At 41.8% G+C, this 18936-nt stretch overlaps 1 protein-coding gene across 1 annotated transcript in view; it reads left to right on the top strand.

Annotated features, from left to right (window-relative positions):
- Positions 1–18936, top strand: part of KIF3C (kinesin family member 3C) — a 59028-nt gene that overhangs the window by 24681 nt on the left and 15411 nt on the right. Inside the window, exons 2-3 of the mRNA XM_063441936.1 lie at positions 15988–16089; positions 17012–17134. Of these exons, the coding sequence (XP_063298006.1) occupies positions 15988–16089; positions 17012–17134 (225 nt within the window). The remainder of the gene's footprint in view (positions 1–15987; positions 16090–17011; positions 17135–18936) is intronic.

Below are 18936 nucleotides of genomic sequence, written 5' to 3'. Positions count from 1 at the left end.
GGCACCGCTTATAGCTCCTGGCAATAACTAAAACGCCGGGCTACCATAGATTAACCATCACTGCTGTATTATACAATGTATAAACCTAGTCATCTCAGGCTGGAATCGATTGTCTAATACCCAGCGTGCTATACCTGGCATCGCTTATAGCTCCTGGCAATAACTAACACGCCAGGCTATCGTAGGTTAACCATCACTGCTGTATTATACGATGTATAAACCCAGTCATGTCAGACTGGGATCGATTGTCTAATACCCAGTGAGATATATGGTATGTTTGATTCCTTATCATATCTCATTAATATCCCACATCAAGGACACAGACTGAATTCGCAGCAGGCCACAGTCTGACCCAGAATGCCTTGCTCTAGGTACACGGCCTCTGACACGGGCTCTAATAACACACGCGGCATAGAGCTATTAAAAGGAAGTATAGCGTGTCTCTAACACGTGGCTCTCACAATAAACAAAACACAGCTGCTGCCCCAAGGATTTCCCCTCTCCAAATAGCCTTCACGCCTGGTCAGCAACTATCACTTCCTCCACTACCCATAACACAGGATGCACCACTTCAACGCCACGCGTGCTAATAGCAGAGAGTGCGGGGGGAGGGTCACTAAATAAAGCAGTCACTATATAGCTCTATTCAGTGTTTGGATTTATAGAAAGCAACTAACCCATGTTTCTAGGAGAATTCCAGGAAATACGAGCCCTTGGACAATAGCCAGGAAGTGCTTGGTGTCATGATACCCGAATAATACCTATTATGATCCTTGAGGATACTGTCACAGTTACTGCAGGAGGTCTGCATTCTCCAATTTACCCCATGCAGTCACTATAAAAGTTGTTTTGGTGCCTATAGTGTTCATTTAATGTAAACATTCGAAATCCAGATTCTTTTCGTAGATATGCCGCTGGCCATTAGATGCATTCAAGTATGGGAGGAAGGGGGCAAAAGAGGCCAGGAACAAAGGAACAGACTGGCTCATTAGATATGAAAACCAGCAGCACACTCATATAAATATATATCCTGAAAGCAGGCAATGCACAGTCTGTGATCTCAGACAAAGTCCAGGAGTTTATTTGTCCACTGAAAATCAAACGGCGGAGGTTTCTTGGCTCCTTGAGTTCGCGCAGCATGTCCCTCAGAACGAGGGCCCCCTCATTGCGCATTCTGATATCATTCTGATATCACCCGAGAGGCACAGGTACATGACCATAGACCCCGTGCTCCATTTTACGCGCTTAGAGGGAAGAGATTGGATGTTAAAATAACGTTAGCGGTGTCTGAGCCGCCATGATAGCTGAGAACCCGTATGTTAGGTGAGCAATGGGGAGTTAGACCAGGAAAGATGGACATTCTATCCAACTCACAGTAACCTACAGTAACACTGTCTCATTGATGTAAAACCAGTGAAAATAGTGATCACCAACAAAAGGCGATAACAGACGAATTACCAATATTAACCAACCCTGCGTGTATGGTCAGTCTCCGTGCTGTCCATTGTTAAACCACCACACTACCATTGGCAAATATATATATATTTATGTTTTTCTTCTAAAGTGTTCCTCATGTGCTCCGTATATATTTTACAATTATTACTGTACAATAATTTATAAAATATCTATAAAAATATAACGTGGATATGAAAAGAGGATGGCGTTAATCACGTTTGGGATCCCTCACTCCTTTGTAAGAAATAATTATAATGGCACGCTAGCTCGGAGCGATTTAATGGAATAAATAATTAATTATTGCGCGGCTTTAGAAAGTACCTTTACATAATTTATTATAAGGCTGAGCCGTTACGTCAATATACAACAAATATTCATTCAAGCTTTTATAAAGAGAACCTATCATGTAGGTAAATATAGACTCACGTTGTTGTGCATTTGAACTTTTTCCAGTAAATGTACAGTATAGATAAAAAGATACATTTACCAACAGATTATTCACTCCGCCCCCGAGGTGTCCACACTCTGACGGAGGCAGACATGTATTCAGGATATAATGGTGACAGCAGGAGGTGGGTCGGCTATGCTGCCATCTAATCTTTTATATAAATATAGATCTGTATTATATATAGCTACGTTGTAGCCTGATATAGCGCTCTTCCAATTTTCCACCTACCTTTATGAACCTCGTCTAGTCCTTGTCCCATAAGATAGGTCAATCAGCCTTAATGAAAAATTCCTGTAACTTCCTTTAACTGGAGTCCAAGTCTTATTATTTTAATTATATAGCACCAACATATTCTACAGCGCTGTAAATATTGAGTAAAGGATATAAGAATACTTTGATCTGACTCAGTAGGTTTGGGTTTTCTTTATAAAGTAATTCATTTCAAGTGATTTATTAGTGTAATAAATATTTCTCGAACTGGTTTACTATGCTTACATCATTTTAGCACTTTACAGCGTTTCACTGCTTTGCCATAAATAATTTTCGCTCCCAGCCATTAAACAGCCCTGTACACCATCCACACGCAATAAATGGATTATGTGCTGCCACAGTCTATTGACGTCAAGGAATCCTTCTAGTATTGTCTTTATACATTGAGCTAATCAATAAACTCACCACTGGCATCATATGTTACACTGAGTCATGAACACTCTGCACTAATTAGTATATTTATAATGTGTATAAATCTATGGTATGGAATAGAGGGATGTTAGAGTACAGAAATAATGAGTGCAGGAGTGTAGGAATTGGGAGTGTTGGGGTAAGGATAAAAAGAGTGGGGATCCGGAGTGTACAGGAGTGTAGGGATCAGGAATGTAGGGTGTAGGATTTAGGAGTGTTGGGGTAAGTGAGTCAGGAGTGTTGGGTTACGGAAATCAGGAGTGTTGAGCTACGGAAACCAGGAGTGTTGGGGTGAGGGAATCAGAAGTGTTGGGCTACAGAAATCAGGAGTGTTGGGCTACAGAAATCAGGAGTGTTGGGCTACAGAAATCAGGAGTGTTGGGCTACAGAAATCAGGAGTGTTGGGCTACAGAAATCAGGAGTGTTGGGCTACAGAAATCAGGAGTGTTGGGCTACAGAAATCAGGAGTGTTGGGCTACAGAAATCAGGAGTATTGAGCTACGGAAATCAGGAGTGTTGGGCTACGGAAATCAGGAGCGTTGGGCTATGGAAATCAGGAATTTTGGGGTTAGGAAATCAGGAGTTTTGGGGTTAGGTAATCAGGAGTGTTGGGGAAAGGAATTCAGGAGTGTTGGGGTAAGTGAATCAGGAGTGTTGGGTTACGGAAATCAGGAATGTTGGGGTACGGAAATCAGGAGTGTTGGGCTATGGAAATCAGGAGTGTTGGGCTATGGAAATCAGGAGTGTTGGGCTACGGAAATCAGGAGTGTTGGGGAAAGGAAATCAGGAGTGTTGGGGAAAGGAAATCAGGAGTGTTGGGCTACGGAAATCAGGAGTGTTGGGCTACGGAAATCAGGAGTGTTGTATAAGCGAATCATGAGTATTGGAGTAAAATTTTTAGGAGAGTTGTGTGTAGAGAATCAAAAGATGTCAGGGTAAGGGAATCAGGAGTCCTGTCAAATAAGTGGGTTCCGGACAGCTGCCACTTTTTTCCAGCATTAAAGATGGATGTGACAATGGGTTTAAAACTTAAGGTCAAGCATCATGGGAGCTATAGTTCTATAATAGCTAAATTTCAGACTCGGTTGAAAATGTGAATATTCCATTTATCTATCAATCTGAGCCACTTTAAATGGATATAAAGCAAATTACATTTATACACCATAAATAGGGAATCAGATAAAGGCCATCAGTGGATTATCTACCTTCATATCCATCTTCTAAGGACGTCCCCCCTTACCCCACGAATGTCATGGCTGGGACTCTGTCATTAGGCCCGAGTGGCCTCTGTTGCTACGACAACCAGACGTTGAATCAATAACTGCATGCAGAGGGTGGGGGAGACAAAGGGAGGGCGGTGAGGCAATGCTTTTATTGGTGGTCATGAAACAAAGTGATATCATTAATGTTCCCGGCCCAGCTCGTCAATAATGATTACATTATCCATCTGTTATTGGGAGCCCTGTCTTATTCCTGGAGAGAGGGCACAGGCTGTGATAGAGTGACTGCGTAATATGACGTGTTAGTAAATATCAGAGGTTTTCATCTCTCAGGCATCGCTAGCTCACACAACATTGTCTACTGACCACATTCCACGTATAGTGTGAAAAGCGTGGGTTATTGACACCTTTAAATGATAATCACTATTGAGGAACCTCGCAGACAGGTCAGCCTGCCCTGCGAATCTCTGTATACAAACTACGCGGAGACGTAGAGAACGTGAGAATCGTTTAGTAGAGTGCCCATTTTTTGTATCATTGTGCCACGTGTTCATTCTTACTGCCCAACACTATGCAGCTTGCTCCTGACTGCTTTATTAGTCGGAGAACACCACGCGTGGCCTAACGTGTCCCACAAGTGTGCCCCAGCCACCACGTCTCACAATGTATAACAGCAGAGATACATTACCATAGTGAGCAAAATTCACACAACGTTACAAACACCTCCACACATCTGGATCGGAAATGTTGGGGACTTGGCGTCTGCAGGATGGCCGTTAGCGGACCCCATAAAACATGCATCCACAGGGAATGTACAAGTAACTACCCTTTATTGTTTATTCTTTCTACGTCCTATCCATATAATACATGAAAAAAAGGTCATATCTTGTCTCCTCCGAAAAGCTGCCAATAATGTGTGTTTAGAAGCGCTACGGAATCTGATGGCGCTATATAAATAATAATGTATGAATTCTATCTGTTTTCTGTGGTATAAAATAATCTTCCAATGCCTTCCATTCCCAGCTCTGTCTTGAGTCACCTGAACGTTAAAGGGCTTATTAATTAATTAATGAATCCGGGCATGGTAGGAAAAAGTATTAAACCGAGAGAAAAACAGGACGTTCTTACTGCGGAGGAAAACAGATTTACTCTATTTATAGTCAATCGAAAAGATGGGCAATTGCCCCTCGGGGAAGCAGCGCTGTGCGTCGGCTGAAATGTCACTGTTTAACCCTTTAACCCTGCAGGGGGAGGGGGCACCAGAGATGGGCGGCATGTTTCCAAGGAATGAATCATTCTTATAACCGCACTGTATATAGAAAATGTTATAGTTCACCTACAATGATAGCGTGTATTACAGCAGCAATGGCTAACCCTGGCACTCCAGATGTTTCTGGACAACAATTCCCAGGATGCTCAAGCGGCCTCAATGGCAGACAGAAGTCATGTGCAGTGGTGTATTTTGGATTTGTGCTGCCCTAGGCACAACTAAATTTGGGCACCCCCTAAATCTTAATTTGCCTACCCCCATTCAAGGCCACTTTTTTGACTGACAGACACAGGCCGTCATTGATACATGCACTGACATACACTCAATTGCAGATACACAGTCATTGGCACACACATACAGTCAATGGCACACACACACTGTTTAACCAACACACACGTTTACTGACAGACACACACTCTCAGATACACATAAAATGACTGACACACACTGACACACACTCACAGACATACCCATCCTCACTGATTTGACACACTCTGACAGACACACACTTTCACTCACTCACAGACACACACTGACAGCTACACATGCACTGACAGCTACATTTACTCACAGACTCACAGAGTGTGAGAGAGCAAGAAGAGTGGAGGACAGCGCTTCCTTGCCGCCTGGCTAGAATATTAGTAGTTTAACACCTCAGGGGCGGATGGGGGCCCTAAGAAAGACAGCCCCAGGACATGAGGCAAACAAGGCAGCTTGGGGTGGCAATTTTGGCGCCCCCCTGAAAGTGCCACCCTAGGCAAATGCCTTGTTTGCCTTGTGGTAAATACATCCCTGGTCATGTGACCCTTGGCACTAGTTTCCAAATATGTCATTGGTCCCTGATCTGGCCCCAAAGCTGAGTTACTGGGGTTTATATTTCAGTTATATTTAAATAGGAACGTTTCTTTAGTTCGTTTAATTTTAATGTTTTCCTTTTAAATGTGAAGGAACAGCATTAACCCAGTATAGTAATGTAGAGCAAATCTTACAGTGCGGGATCAACTAGACCCAGGAATTATCTGATCACCAGAATTAATGATTTCGTAAAGCGTTTTATGTATTCTGATATTAGACAGTTTACTAATCTCACTAATTGTCACGCTCACGTTGCATTGTGGACACGAGGAGTACACAGGATGGTGACATGATACGCAGGCCTGACCTTACACAGCGGGCCCAGGAATGGATTAACCTAATCTGATAAATGACACTATTGTGCCTGACGTCCCCCTGAGAGCACAGATTGGGGTGGGGGGGGGGGGGTGAAGATGAGAGGCGCAGTCATTGGCATGATGAAATCTCTCTCTTCTCCTCACTTTTAACACTTTCACAACTGGAAGGGGAGACATTGAGGCATAACTCTCCTTAAAAAAGGGTTACAGAAGTCCCATTAGCGCTACTGCCGAGATGGGAAATGTTAATTCTGGACATATTAGGCATCGTAGCAACTAACAACCAATTGCGGCACAACACCTCTCTGTGTGTCGCTCAGACCTCCTCACAAGAAATACATGAGGTGTGCCTCCTAATTCTCCATTTTCCTGTGTGGATTTGGAATCAAGACCAGATTCTGTGTGCGTTGAGAAGCCCACTCCTCTACTATAGGTACTGTAACGTGAATAGAAATTTGTGGAAACTGTAAACCCTGTAACTGTGACTGGAACTGAATCTAGAGACTGGAAACCCTGTGACTGTGACTGGAACTGAATCTAGAGACTGGAAACCCTGTGACTGGAACTGGAACTGAATCTAGAGACTGGAAACCCTGTGACTGTGACTGGAACTGAATCTAGAGACTGGAAACCCTGTGACTGGAACTGGAACTGAATCTAGAGACTAAAATCCCTGCAACCGTGACTGGAACAGAATCTCGAGACCGAAAACCCTGTGACTGGAACTGGAACTGAATCTAGAGACTGGAAACCCTGTGACTGTGACTGGAACTGAATCTAGAGACCGAAAACCCTGTGACTGTGACTGGAACTGAATCTAGAGACCAAAAACCCTGTGACTGTGACTGGAACTGAATCTAGAGACCGAAAACCCTGTAACTGTGACTGGAACTGAATCTAGAGACTGGAAACCCTGTGACTGTGACTGGAACTGAATCTAGAGACCGAAAACCCTGTGACTGTGACTGGAACTGAATCTAGAGACCGAAAACCCTGTGACTGTGACTGGAACTGAATCTAGAGACCGAAAACCCTGTAACTGTGACTGGAACTGAATCTAGAGACTGGAAACCCTGTGACTGTGACTGGAACTGAATCTAGAGACCGAAAACCCTGTGACTGTGACTGGAACTGAATCTAGAGACTAAAATCCCTGCAACTGTGACTGGAACAGAATCTAGAGACTAAAATCCCTGCAACCGTGACTGGAACTTAATCTAGAGACTGGAAACCCTGTGACTGTGACTGGAACTGAATCTAGAGACAAAAATCCCTGTAACTGTGACTGGAACTGAATCTGTGATTTCCGTAACTAGAACTAACACTGAATCTGGATTCTGTGAATTCTGTAACTAGAACTAACACTGAATCTGGATTATGTGAATTCTGTAACTAAAACTAACACTGAATCTGGATTCTGATTTCGGTAACTAGAACTAACACTGAATCTGGAGTCTGATTTCGGTAACTAGAACTAACACTGAATCTGGAGTCTGATTTCAGTAACTAGAACTAACACTGAATCTGGATTCTGATTTCGGTAACTAGAACTAAGAGTGAATCTGGATTCTTGCTGCCGTGTGGATGAGGTTCCCTTTGTGTGATTTATAAACGTGGTGCACACTCAGTCTTTCAGTTCCATCGTTCGTTAATCGTAGTATTTCCTGCAATCTGTGATGACTAATCCTGCATGGATCGGATAAAGCCCCCTGTCAGAGAGCCAGTTTATTTCAGTAATGGCCATTAACAATAAATTACTATTCGTCTCATCACTCGATTCATTGTTACTTAGCACAAAGCCGGTCCTGTCCTCTCATGACCTTTAACGATCTCACCAAGTTATTTTCAACGTGGGCGCCGCAGCAAGATGGCGGATAATGTACTTAAAGTGACACTCCAGGCTGGCCCCTCAATGTCTGATTTCACAGAGTGAGTGAATACACAAAGAAACAAAATATCTCTGAAAGGGCTGTTTGCTGCAAATCCTCAGAATTCTGCCGCCTCTGCGCTGCTGTCTACCAGCCAATCCTGGCGCTCCCAGTAATGTCTGTTGGAACACTGCGGGATCCCTGAATTCAGGGAGCTTCAGAGATTATTACTATTACAGCTGTTGGCTTTCTGATAAACGTGGTCCAGTTTGTAGATAGTAGTAGCCATTCGTGGACATCCGACATCTGATTTGCCCTGCTGACATTGTGTACTATTTTTAGCAAAACTAAAAGGAAAATCGTCAGCAGTTTGTATTATTTAAAATTACACGTAATATAGCCTCTGTGTATTATTTATTATTATTATTATTTAATATTACACGTAATATAGCCTCTGTGTATTTTTATTATAACATATAACTTGAAACCCATTTGTAGTGCATCTTATGATTTATCGTAAAGAAACTGGAAAAACGGGTCACCTAGGGCAGTGGTTCCCAACCCAGTCCTCCAGTACCCCCTAACAGTCCAGGATTCAAGGATTACCCAGTTGTGTCTAAGGTGTTTTTAGTTAATAAAAAAAAACACTTTAGACACAACTGGGTAATCCCTAAATCCTGGTCTGGTAGGGGGTACTCGAGGACTGGGTTGGGAACCCCTAGGGGGATACAGTTCCAACAATAGGGCCTAACCCTGAATAATCTTACCAACAAGACAGTCCCCAACTAGCTAGAGTTAGGAATTCAGATGTAGAAAATCCCTTAAAAATACATATATCAATAAAATAAAACTCTATGTATAGCAACTAAATTCTAAATAATAATAAAGTATTATAAACAACACTAACACATAGCCCATGTAATGATTGGACAATTCCTTTATTTTCTACCAGGACATGTGTGGTGTATCAACTAAATGTTCACCGAACAGGGAAATATGCTGACCCAATTTTTAAAGTAAATATTTAGAAATTATTCCAGATTCAGAGTACTAATCCCTGTAGGGGCTACCTGTAACAGTAAATTCAAACTAAGTATCTACTGGAGGTGCTACATCCCACATAACTTAGTATCACTATCACAGCTTAGAAAACAGCCCTGTAAAGGCTAGCTACCTGTAACAGTAAATTCAAACCAAGTATCTACTGGAGGTGCTACATCCCAGATAGCTTGTATCACTATCACAGCATAAGGAAGTGACAATGATAGATAGATCTCTGGTTTATTTTATTGATATATGTCATTTTAAAGGGATTTTCCTACATTTAAGGGGGCCTGTCTTGTTGGCATCTTCTGATTTAGTCTTGCTCTGTGTGGCCACCATATTTAGGTCCTTGCTCTGTGTGGCCACCATATTTAGGTCCTTGCTCTGTGTGGCCACCATATTTAGGTCCTTGCTCTGTGTGGCCACCATATTTAGGTCCTCTTTGGTAAGGAGTAACACTTATCCACTGAAACCAGCTCAGAGCGCGTTTGACCGCTCACGTGATGTCAGAAATTGTGAACACAAGCAAGTTCTTAGTTGAATTAATACAGGGTTAATTCACATATAGCTCCAACGCAGCCAAAGGGTAACCAGAGAATGTTTCCAGATCTGCTGTTTGAATCTGAAATTCACTCTGAATTTTCAGTTTAGTAAATACTCAGATAAACATTCCTTCTGGCCAAACAACATTTATCCAACCAAAGGCCATTGGCAACAAACATGTGAAACCAGCTCACAGTGTGATGTTAGATGTCTAGGACCTTCATATGTGTAGCAGTACTTACCCTTTCCAGGGGCCGGCCGGGGTCCTCTGTTCGAGCCACGCGAGGTCCTGCTGCTGCACGAGCCGCACGCGGCTCATCCGAAGGCAGGAACGGGAAGGCGGGCAGTGATCGCGAGAAGCGGTCACGTTTCCCACCTGACTCTAAGAGCGCGCCGTGGGTCTCGGGCGTGCTCTTAAAGGGACAGTGGGAGCCTAAATTGGAAAAGGCCTCCCATTGGTCCCATGCCACACTCCCCATACACTTACCTTTTGGGGGCATGGAGATGACAGGGACCAATCAAAATAGATGTTTAGTTATTTATACTCACCTTTTTCCCCTGGTTCCTTGCCCTATCGTGGTTTCTGTTTCAGTTCCCTTTAGCGCTTGTTGTATTCAGTTGTGTTCCTTCATACTTGACCTTGGCTTTGTTTTCTGACTACGTTATCTCTTTATCCTTATCTGTTTGCCGGCTTGCTGTTTACTGTGTACCAGACCCCGGCTAGTCCTAGTTTACGCTGTCTCTTTGTGCCCTTGACCTCGGTTCGTTCCTGACTCTGTACTTCTCCTATATACGTCGAGTCCGGCCACTCTAAGGTCCAGTAGACGTATCTTCCCTCTGTGTTGTCTTCTGTTTAGCTGAATCCTGCATGTAGGGGTATATTCTCATTACAATATGATGTCGTATTAATTCTTGGTTAAATACCTACATATAGAAGCACCTGCTATCTGACCAAAGATGGCTGAGAGACAGCCATCCCACTGGACAACAATAAGCCAGAAAATGCACTAAAAGGAGATATTTTAACTCAAATTTATCAATTACAAAACGAAACCCATGGAGGCTATAACATATGCGCCTCTTCGAGTTCTTTTCTTAGGATTTTTCTGCAGACAAGTATTCCATTCACAGAAACAATTTGATGTAATCACAAGCCAGATACAATTACCCACTGTCTTTTACTGTACAACGCATTTATTGAAACATCTACAACAATTACAAATTCATGGTTATTATATCACCCATTGAAATTACTGAAATTCCAACATAGTCAATAGATATATTGAGACAAACTAGGGACTACTTTCTCTGCTTGACAAAATTTTGATAATTCCCCTAAGACAATATATTTAGAGGCTCCTGTGGTCGCGCAGGATCCTCCATAGACTCTTGCGTGAGATTACAACACTGATGTGCGCTCCGTGTAGATGAAGCTACAGGTGTTGAAGTAGGTCCCCCGATGGTGATGGTGGCAACTGGCCAATGAGGGACAGGTAACTATATCTCACCTGCATTGTACCCCCAGGTCACCGCACACTAAACCCAAACTATGTAAAAAAACAAGAGGTGACAGAGCCACTTCAAGCAAAATCTTTACTTTCCATTGATTACGGCGTTCTACATACAGGAGACTGGAACAATATGGGAATAAGTGTTTAAACATAAATACAAAAAAAAAAGTCCTGCGCTCAAACTCCTATCAATCCTGGGTGGCAGCAAGGACCATAGTACACATCAGCCCCAATACATACAGTAAAAACCAATGAAAATTTGTTACCGTGCTCTTCCCAATAATTATGATTAAAAAAAAATACCCCTTTCTGTCTCATTAGAGATATCTTTGCCAGATTAGTTTTTACAAACCACAAAATGTAAAAGCAGCCTTAACTTATATACTGCCCAGCAATCTTCTAACTGTAACCACGTCCATTTCTATGTTCTACTTACAAACAGGAAAAGTACAAATATACATAGTGTAGACTATCTAAAAAAATGCAGATTAGAAAATAACCCAGAACTACACGTTTTATAGAGCCAACCACTCGCATTCTGTCCGTCCATCAAGACGCACAGAATAAAATCCTGTAAACCTTATATCATTATCTTATACATATGTCATCACCTTAGCTAAGTATGTGACATCATCTAAGAAATATGTATGACATCATCAAGCCATTATATTTGCAGCTTGATGTCATAGCGTGTCGCCAAAATCCGAAGCCCGCCTTGTCACCAATACTGTGAATACATAAGTCATAATGGGGTTTATTGACTAAAACACGACTTGTGGGAACAGACAAAGAATCTTGTATTTCAGGTCAAAACATCCGAGCGTGGAACACAGAGTTGGAGAATGTTTTCACCTCGGCTGTTTTTAGACCTGTGCGTGGCTGCAAAACTCAGTTTGGCCGAATCATTTTTTCTGACGTAATAAATTCAGATTTGAGCATTCGCTTAATTTTGAGCATTCGGTCTGGCTGATCTCTGAATTATTTATTATTTATTTCCAATGTATTTATTTAAATGGCTGTCCCCTAACCATCAATCATATTATTGGGGGGCGCACCATGGGAGGAACACCAAATCACAAACAACTGGAATGGCTCGTCTGTTTCGATTGCTCTGTGATTCGGTTGCTCTGTGATTCGGTCATGTGGCTAATCAGAGTTTCGGAATTCGGATGTCCCGTTGATCAGCCAAATGTTGGACAAATTGCAGCAAAAACAAATCCACAAATCCAGATATTTTGACCTAAAAAAGACAAATTGCACAATTCCTGGTTTAATTAATAACGCATTATGGCCTGTACACTGTCCTTGCTCACAGATATATAATGCAAGAAAATATCGATTTATAGAGATGTGTGACATCACCCCGAGCCTTCGTAAAGGGATTGATCTCATACTTTGCAGATAACTCCATTTGTAAATGGAGATGGGGCGTTAGTGGGAATAAAAGCCTGTGTGTTTTTTATCATCTGAATTATCTGAACCTGTGTCTGTCTGTCGACCTACCAATAAATAATGATTTAACCATTGCTGTACTATTAAAATGTATTGATATCGTCAGCATTTACTGTAAGTCCCCAATGGAAGGGTAACAGATCCAGATATATTTCGTGCAGAATCAGCCAGCGTTTGCAGGCCGTGACTCTGGAGTACAAAACTTATAAATTATGTATGTTAATGCACAAATCGTTATTGTACGAAAATGGGATATATTTACCTACTGCACCCCCAGGCAAAGCTAATCTACCCAGCACCCATAGTCTTATCCTTATATACTATGCTAAAATTGTATTAGCCGACAATAGCTTGGAAGTGAAGGGGTTAATTGCGATAGATTAACCCTGTATGTATGTTCATGTAGCTAGCAGTGATTAACTAATTAACCATGATACACGTTATTCTGTATAATAATTAATGTGGATGGTACTCACCTACTGAACTTACCTCCCAGGAAAAATGCTGCTTGCCCCCATCCCTCATCTTAAAAGGTAAAAAGGTATGTTCAGTTGTTAGACCGAGTCTGTCCCTCAAGGAATGTGTACTTTGTATATGGAGATCACAGAGCTCCACAGAAATACAATTCCCAGTAATGTGCAGTGAGCATGCGTGTATCACAGAGCTCCACAGAAATAAACTAGCCAGTAATGCACAGTGTGAGTGTATCACAGAACTCCACAGCAATAAAACTCACAGTAATGTGTATTGTGTGTGAGTGTATCACAGAGCTCCACAGAAATACAATTCCCAGTAATGTGCAGTGAGCATGCGTGTATCACAGAGCTCCACAGAAATAAACTAGCCAGTAATGCACAGTGTGAGTATATCACAGAGCTCCACAGAAATAAAACTCACAGTAATGTGTATTGTGTGTGAGTATCACAGAGCTCCACAGAAATAAAACTCACAGTAATGTGTATTGTGTGTGAGTGTATCACAGAACTCTACAGCAATAAAACTCACAGTAATGTGTATTGTGTGTGAGCGTATCACAGAGCTCCACAGAAATAAAACTCACAGTAATGTGTATTGTGTGTGAGTGTATCACAGAGCTCCACAGAAATAAAACTCACAGTAATGTGTATTGTGTGTGAGTGTATCACAGAGCTCCATAGCAATACAACTCACAGTAATGTGTATTGTGTGTGTGTATCACAGAACTCTACAGCAATAAAACTCACAGTAATGTGTATTGTGTGTGAGTGTATCACAGAGCTCCACAGCAATAAAACTCACAGTAATGTGTATTGTGTGTGAGCGTATCACAGAGCTCCACAGCAATAAAACTCACAGTAATGTGTATTGTGTGTGAGTGTATCACAGAGCTCCACAGCAATAAAACTCACAGTAATGTGTATTGTGTGTGAGTGTATCACAGAGCTCCACAGCAATAAAACTCACAGTAATGTGTATTGTGTGTGAGTGTTTCACAGAGCGCCACAGAAATAAAACTCACAGTAATGTGTATTGTGTGTGAGTGTATCACAGAACTCTACAGCAATAAAACTTACAGTAATGTGTATTGTGTGTGAGTGTATCACAGAGCTCCACAGCAATAAAACTCACAGTAATGTGTATTGTGTGTGAGCGTATCACAGAGCTCCACAGAAATAAAACTCACAGTAAAGTATATTGTGTGTGAGTGTATCACAGAGCTCCACAGAAATAAAACTCACAGTAATGTGTATTGTGTGTGAGTGTATCACAGAACTCTACAGCAATAAAACTCACAGTAATGTGTATTGTGTGTGAGTATCACAGAGCTCCACAGGAATAAAACTCACAGTAATGTGTATTGTGTGTGAGTGTATCACAGAGCTCCACAGAAATAAAACTCACAGTAATGTGTATTGTGTGTGAGTGTATCACAGAGCTCCACAGAAATAAAACTCACAGTAATGTGTATTGTTTGTGAGTGTATCACAGAGCTCCATAGCAATAAAACTCACAGTAATGTGTATTGTGTGTGAGTGTATCACAGAGCTCCACAGCAATAAAACTCACAGTAATGTGTATTGTGTGTGAGCGTATCACAGAGCTCCACAGAAATAAAACTCACAGTAATGTGTATTGTGTGTGAGTGTATCACAGAGCTCCACAGAAATAAAACTCACATTAATGTGTATTGTTTGTGAGTGTATCACAGAGCTCCATAGCAATAAAACTCACAGTAATGTGTATTGTGTGTGAGCGTATCACAGAGCTCCACAGAAATAAAACTCACAGTAATGTGTATTGTGTGTGAGTGTATCACAGAGCTCCACAGAAATAAAACTCACAGTAATGTGTATTGTTTGTGAGTGTATCACAGAGCTCCATAGCAATAAAACTCACAGTAATGTGTATTGTGTGTGAGTGTATCACAGAGCTCCACAGCAATAAAACTCACAGTAATGTGTATTGTGTGTGAGTGTATCACAGAGCTCCACAGCAATAAAACTCACAGTAATGTGCAGTGTGTGTATAAGTGTATCACAGAGCTCCGCAGCAATAAAACTCACAGTAATGTGCAGTGTGTGTATAAGTGTATCACAGAGTTCCACATGAATACACTAAGTAATAATCACTGGAGGCCCTTACATCCTCTCTGATGGGTTAATTTGTTACACATTTTGTGTGAATCCTATCAGACTGACACATACAATTAACATGCAATTAACTCATTTTGTTTGTTTTGTGCTTTTAGCTCTAATAGTAATTAATCAAACAGAAGATAATTTATTCTACATTTCATCAATTCCCAAATACATCCACAAATCAGAAGGACGCACTGTTCATTTTTATGGCTATTTTTTTTTTCATTATCAGCTTGTTAGTACATAGCCCCCAAAGTGTCTCCCTGCTGCCCCACGATCCCTTACTGAGCTTTAACATCGCTCACTTACAATCCATGGACAGTCAGTGGGGATTACATCTGACATCCTTGGGACCAACTCACTATGACTGTCCAGTAAGGCAAACTCACAGTAAGGGGAATTTGGAATTTTATTTAACTTGTTTATTTTTGCGACATGCAGCATCTTAATTATAATTCTGTGCAATTTGCTTTATTAAACGAAAATAACAAAAGAAAGATTTTGTTGCAATATAAGATGGGATAAATAAATGTCTCAGAGTTTCGGGTCCTCTGTCGGTGTAAAAGGATGAGACGTTCCAAGTCCAGCTTGTGTCGTAGTTTAAAGCTTAATAATGATCATAGAAAAATCTGTTTTGTTTAACGTGTTTTCCGTAATAGCTGTCTGCCTTTCAGTTTGAATGACTGACATTCTGTTTATTTGCAGGCTATGGAGAGCAAGCTCCTGATTGGCGGGAAGAATATCATGGACCATACAAACGAGCAGCAGAAAATGTTGGAGATCAAGCGGCAGGAGATCGCAGAGCAGGTAAAGGAGACAGGAGGGATGTTCCCAACGCATTTTATAGAAAATTAGCCGGACCTTCTCGATGTACACAGAATGTGTCAGGGAATGAACTTTGAAAACAGCAGAGATATCGCGTTAGGACTTAGAAGTACATCCTAGGCACCATAGCCATGATAGTGTGCTGTAGTGGTTATAGTGCGAACCTGCTGCGCTCACCATGTAAGTTGTCAAAACATTAGGGTTCCGGTCGTTACCCGGGGTGCATCAGGCGCTGCTCCCTGCTTATTCTGGAGCTCTCTGTGTGAGCTGAGCCTGGTGGTGTAAGTCTCTGCACATTGGCTGAGCGTGTTCAGCTGAGCTAACTCTGCACAGCAGGACTCTCAGGGGAGCTATCCCAGGCTCCTAGCACATGCTTTCACCTCTCAGCATGGAAAGGAGAGAGGCAGGGAGTCACGCCTGGTGGACCCCAGAAAAGAAATCAAACCGCTACCAAACAGTCTGACTACTTACACTAAAGGATACGCCGAGGCACTCCTGGCACCATGGCCACTAGAGCATGCCTAAAACCACCTCTAGTGTCTGTCACTTAGATAATAAGTCATTCACTCCGACAGCCACTAGAGTAAAAACATTTTTTTTTTTTTATCAGTTCTGTGGGGGGGCTGAGTAATCTAAATAGTTACGAGAAGACTACAGCAATAGGAATACGTGTTTGTATTCCTTACGCTATAGTGTTCCTTTAACTCTTGCATGGCGTAAACTTGCACACTACGCTGCTGGAGAAAGTGCTGAGCTTGCATGTATGTGTATGGATCACAGGGTAATGAAGATTTTTACTAATCTATGAGCTGTGAACAAGAAATTCAGAATTATGTGGAGATGGTTTTAATTTAGTAAATTGTCCCATTACTATTTTTCGAGCTGTTTTTCTGTCCTGTGATAGAAATGGCGAGAGAGAGAGATCCAACAGCAGATGCTTCTGCAGGGCGAAGAGACGCTGGAACTTCGAGAGACCTACACATCCCTGCAACAGGAGGTTGAGATGAAGACCAAAAAACTCAAGAAGGTCAGGCGCAGTCTAAAAATATATATTTTTAGTCTATAGAAAATGAATAACGTGAATAAAGAAAGGCATCTAATCCCATCGACCTCTTGGTAAGCACATCAGCTCGCACTAAAATGTAAATACAGGCGAAAAGCATTCATGACCCCAACCATCACACTGGGCAAAATGGTGGCATGGCAACTTCCAAACAGTGCTGGTGCCTGCTTTACATGTATGTTCCCGAGATGACCGGCTGCCATGATGGCTATCCCACGCAAGGTTACCCATGGCAGAGTGTTGCTGAAGCACTCTCATAGACAGGCAAGCCTGGTGACTTTTTGTGCACCATGGGTATGTCAAATGATACGTTCAACCTGTGGATACATTGTGTACAAAAACAACACTGTCCCACCAAATTTAGGACAGTTGGGGTGTATACTCGGAAGCAGCACAGCTCGCATCAACACATCGGTACAGGAGAGAGGCACGGCAGCTGCAGCCTAGTCCATTATTAGTGATAAATAATGGTGGTAAAAATCCTGAATTATTCTGTTAGGGTATAAACTGGGGGAAACTGCTGCAGGGACTCAGGGCCGGGTTTATCAGATACATCACTGACTAATCGTAGCATCTTCTAGTAACATGTCTGTAACGTGGCAGCATGCTTCCTGTGTAACTACAGGAGATTAGATCCAAGATTAACATGATTTGTTATCAGATTCACAGCCCATTGAGTTTGGCCACAATAATTATGTTATATATATCTTGCACTTAGTCCAATCATTTTTTTGGACAAAAAACTCCCCACAATTTTCTAAACAGAAATTATTATGTTCTAGTTATGTACTTCGCTGTTTAATTAAACATTAAATATACACACACGTGGACGCATAAAAATTAAATACAGCAGGCTGGGTGTCAAACAGTATATGTGGATGACAAATAGATTTCTCAGCACCTTACATAGAAACATAGAATGTGACGGCAGATAAGAACCATTCGGCCCATCTAGTCTGCCCAGTTTTCTAAATACTTTCATTAGTCTCTGGTCTTATCGTATAGTTAGGATATGCCTATCCCACGCATGCTTAAACTCCTTATGCCTATCCCACGCATGCTTAAACTCCTTCACTGTGTTAACCTCAACCACTTCAGCTGGAAGGCTATTCCATGCATCCACTACCCTCTCAGTAAAGTAATACTTCCTGATATTATTTTTAAACCTTTGCCCCTCTAATTAAAGACTATGTCCTCTTGTTGTGGTAGTTTTTTTTCTTTTAAATATAGTCTCCTCCTTTACTGTGTTGATTCCCTTTATGTATTTAAAGGTTTCTATCATATCCCCCCTGTCTCGTCTTTCCTCCAAGCTATACATGTTAAGATCTTAAAGGAAATCTCTGACTTCTCTGAATTTTAAACATTCTGTTTACCTATCCATTAATTTAACAAATATATTTAGGAGGTGGGTGCCTCCATCTTAGCTCCCTGTCAATCATTGTTATAAGCTCCGCCTTTTACACCTGGCAGTCAGTATAGAGAGAGCCACCTCCATCTTAGCTCCCTGTCAATCATTGTTATAAGCTCCGCCCATTACACCTGGCAGTCCGTATAGAGAGAGCCACCTCCATCTTAGCACCCTGTCAATCATTGTTCTAAGCTCCGCCCTTTACACCTGGCAGTCAGTATAGAGAGAGCCACCACCATCTTAGCTCCCTGTCAATCATTGTTATAAGCTCTGCCCTTTACACCTGGCAGTCAGTACAGAGAGAGCCACCTCCATCTTAGCTCCCTGTCAATCATTGTTATAAGCTCCGCCCTTTACA

Source organism: Pelobates fuscus, chromosome 2 (genome assembly GCF_036172605.1).
Source record: "Pelobates fuscus isolate aPelFus1 chromosome 2, aPelFus1.pri, whole genome shotgun sequence".
NCBI lineage: Eukaryota > Metazoa > Chordata > Amphibia > Anura > Pelobatidae > Pelobates > Pelobates fuscus.
This window is presented reverse-complemented; position numbering and strand designations above follow the sequence as displayed.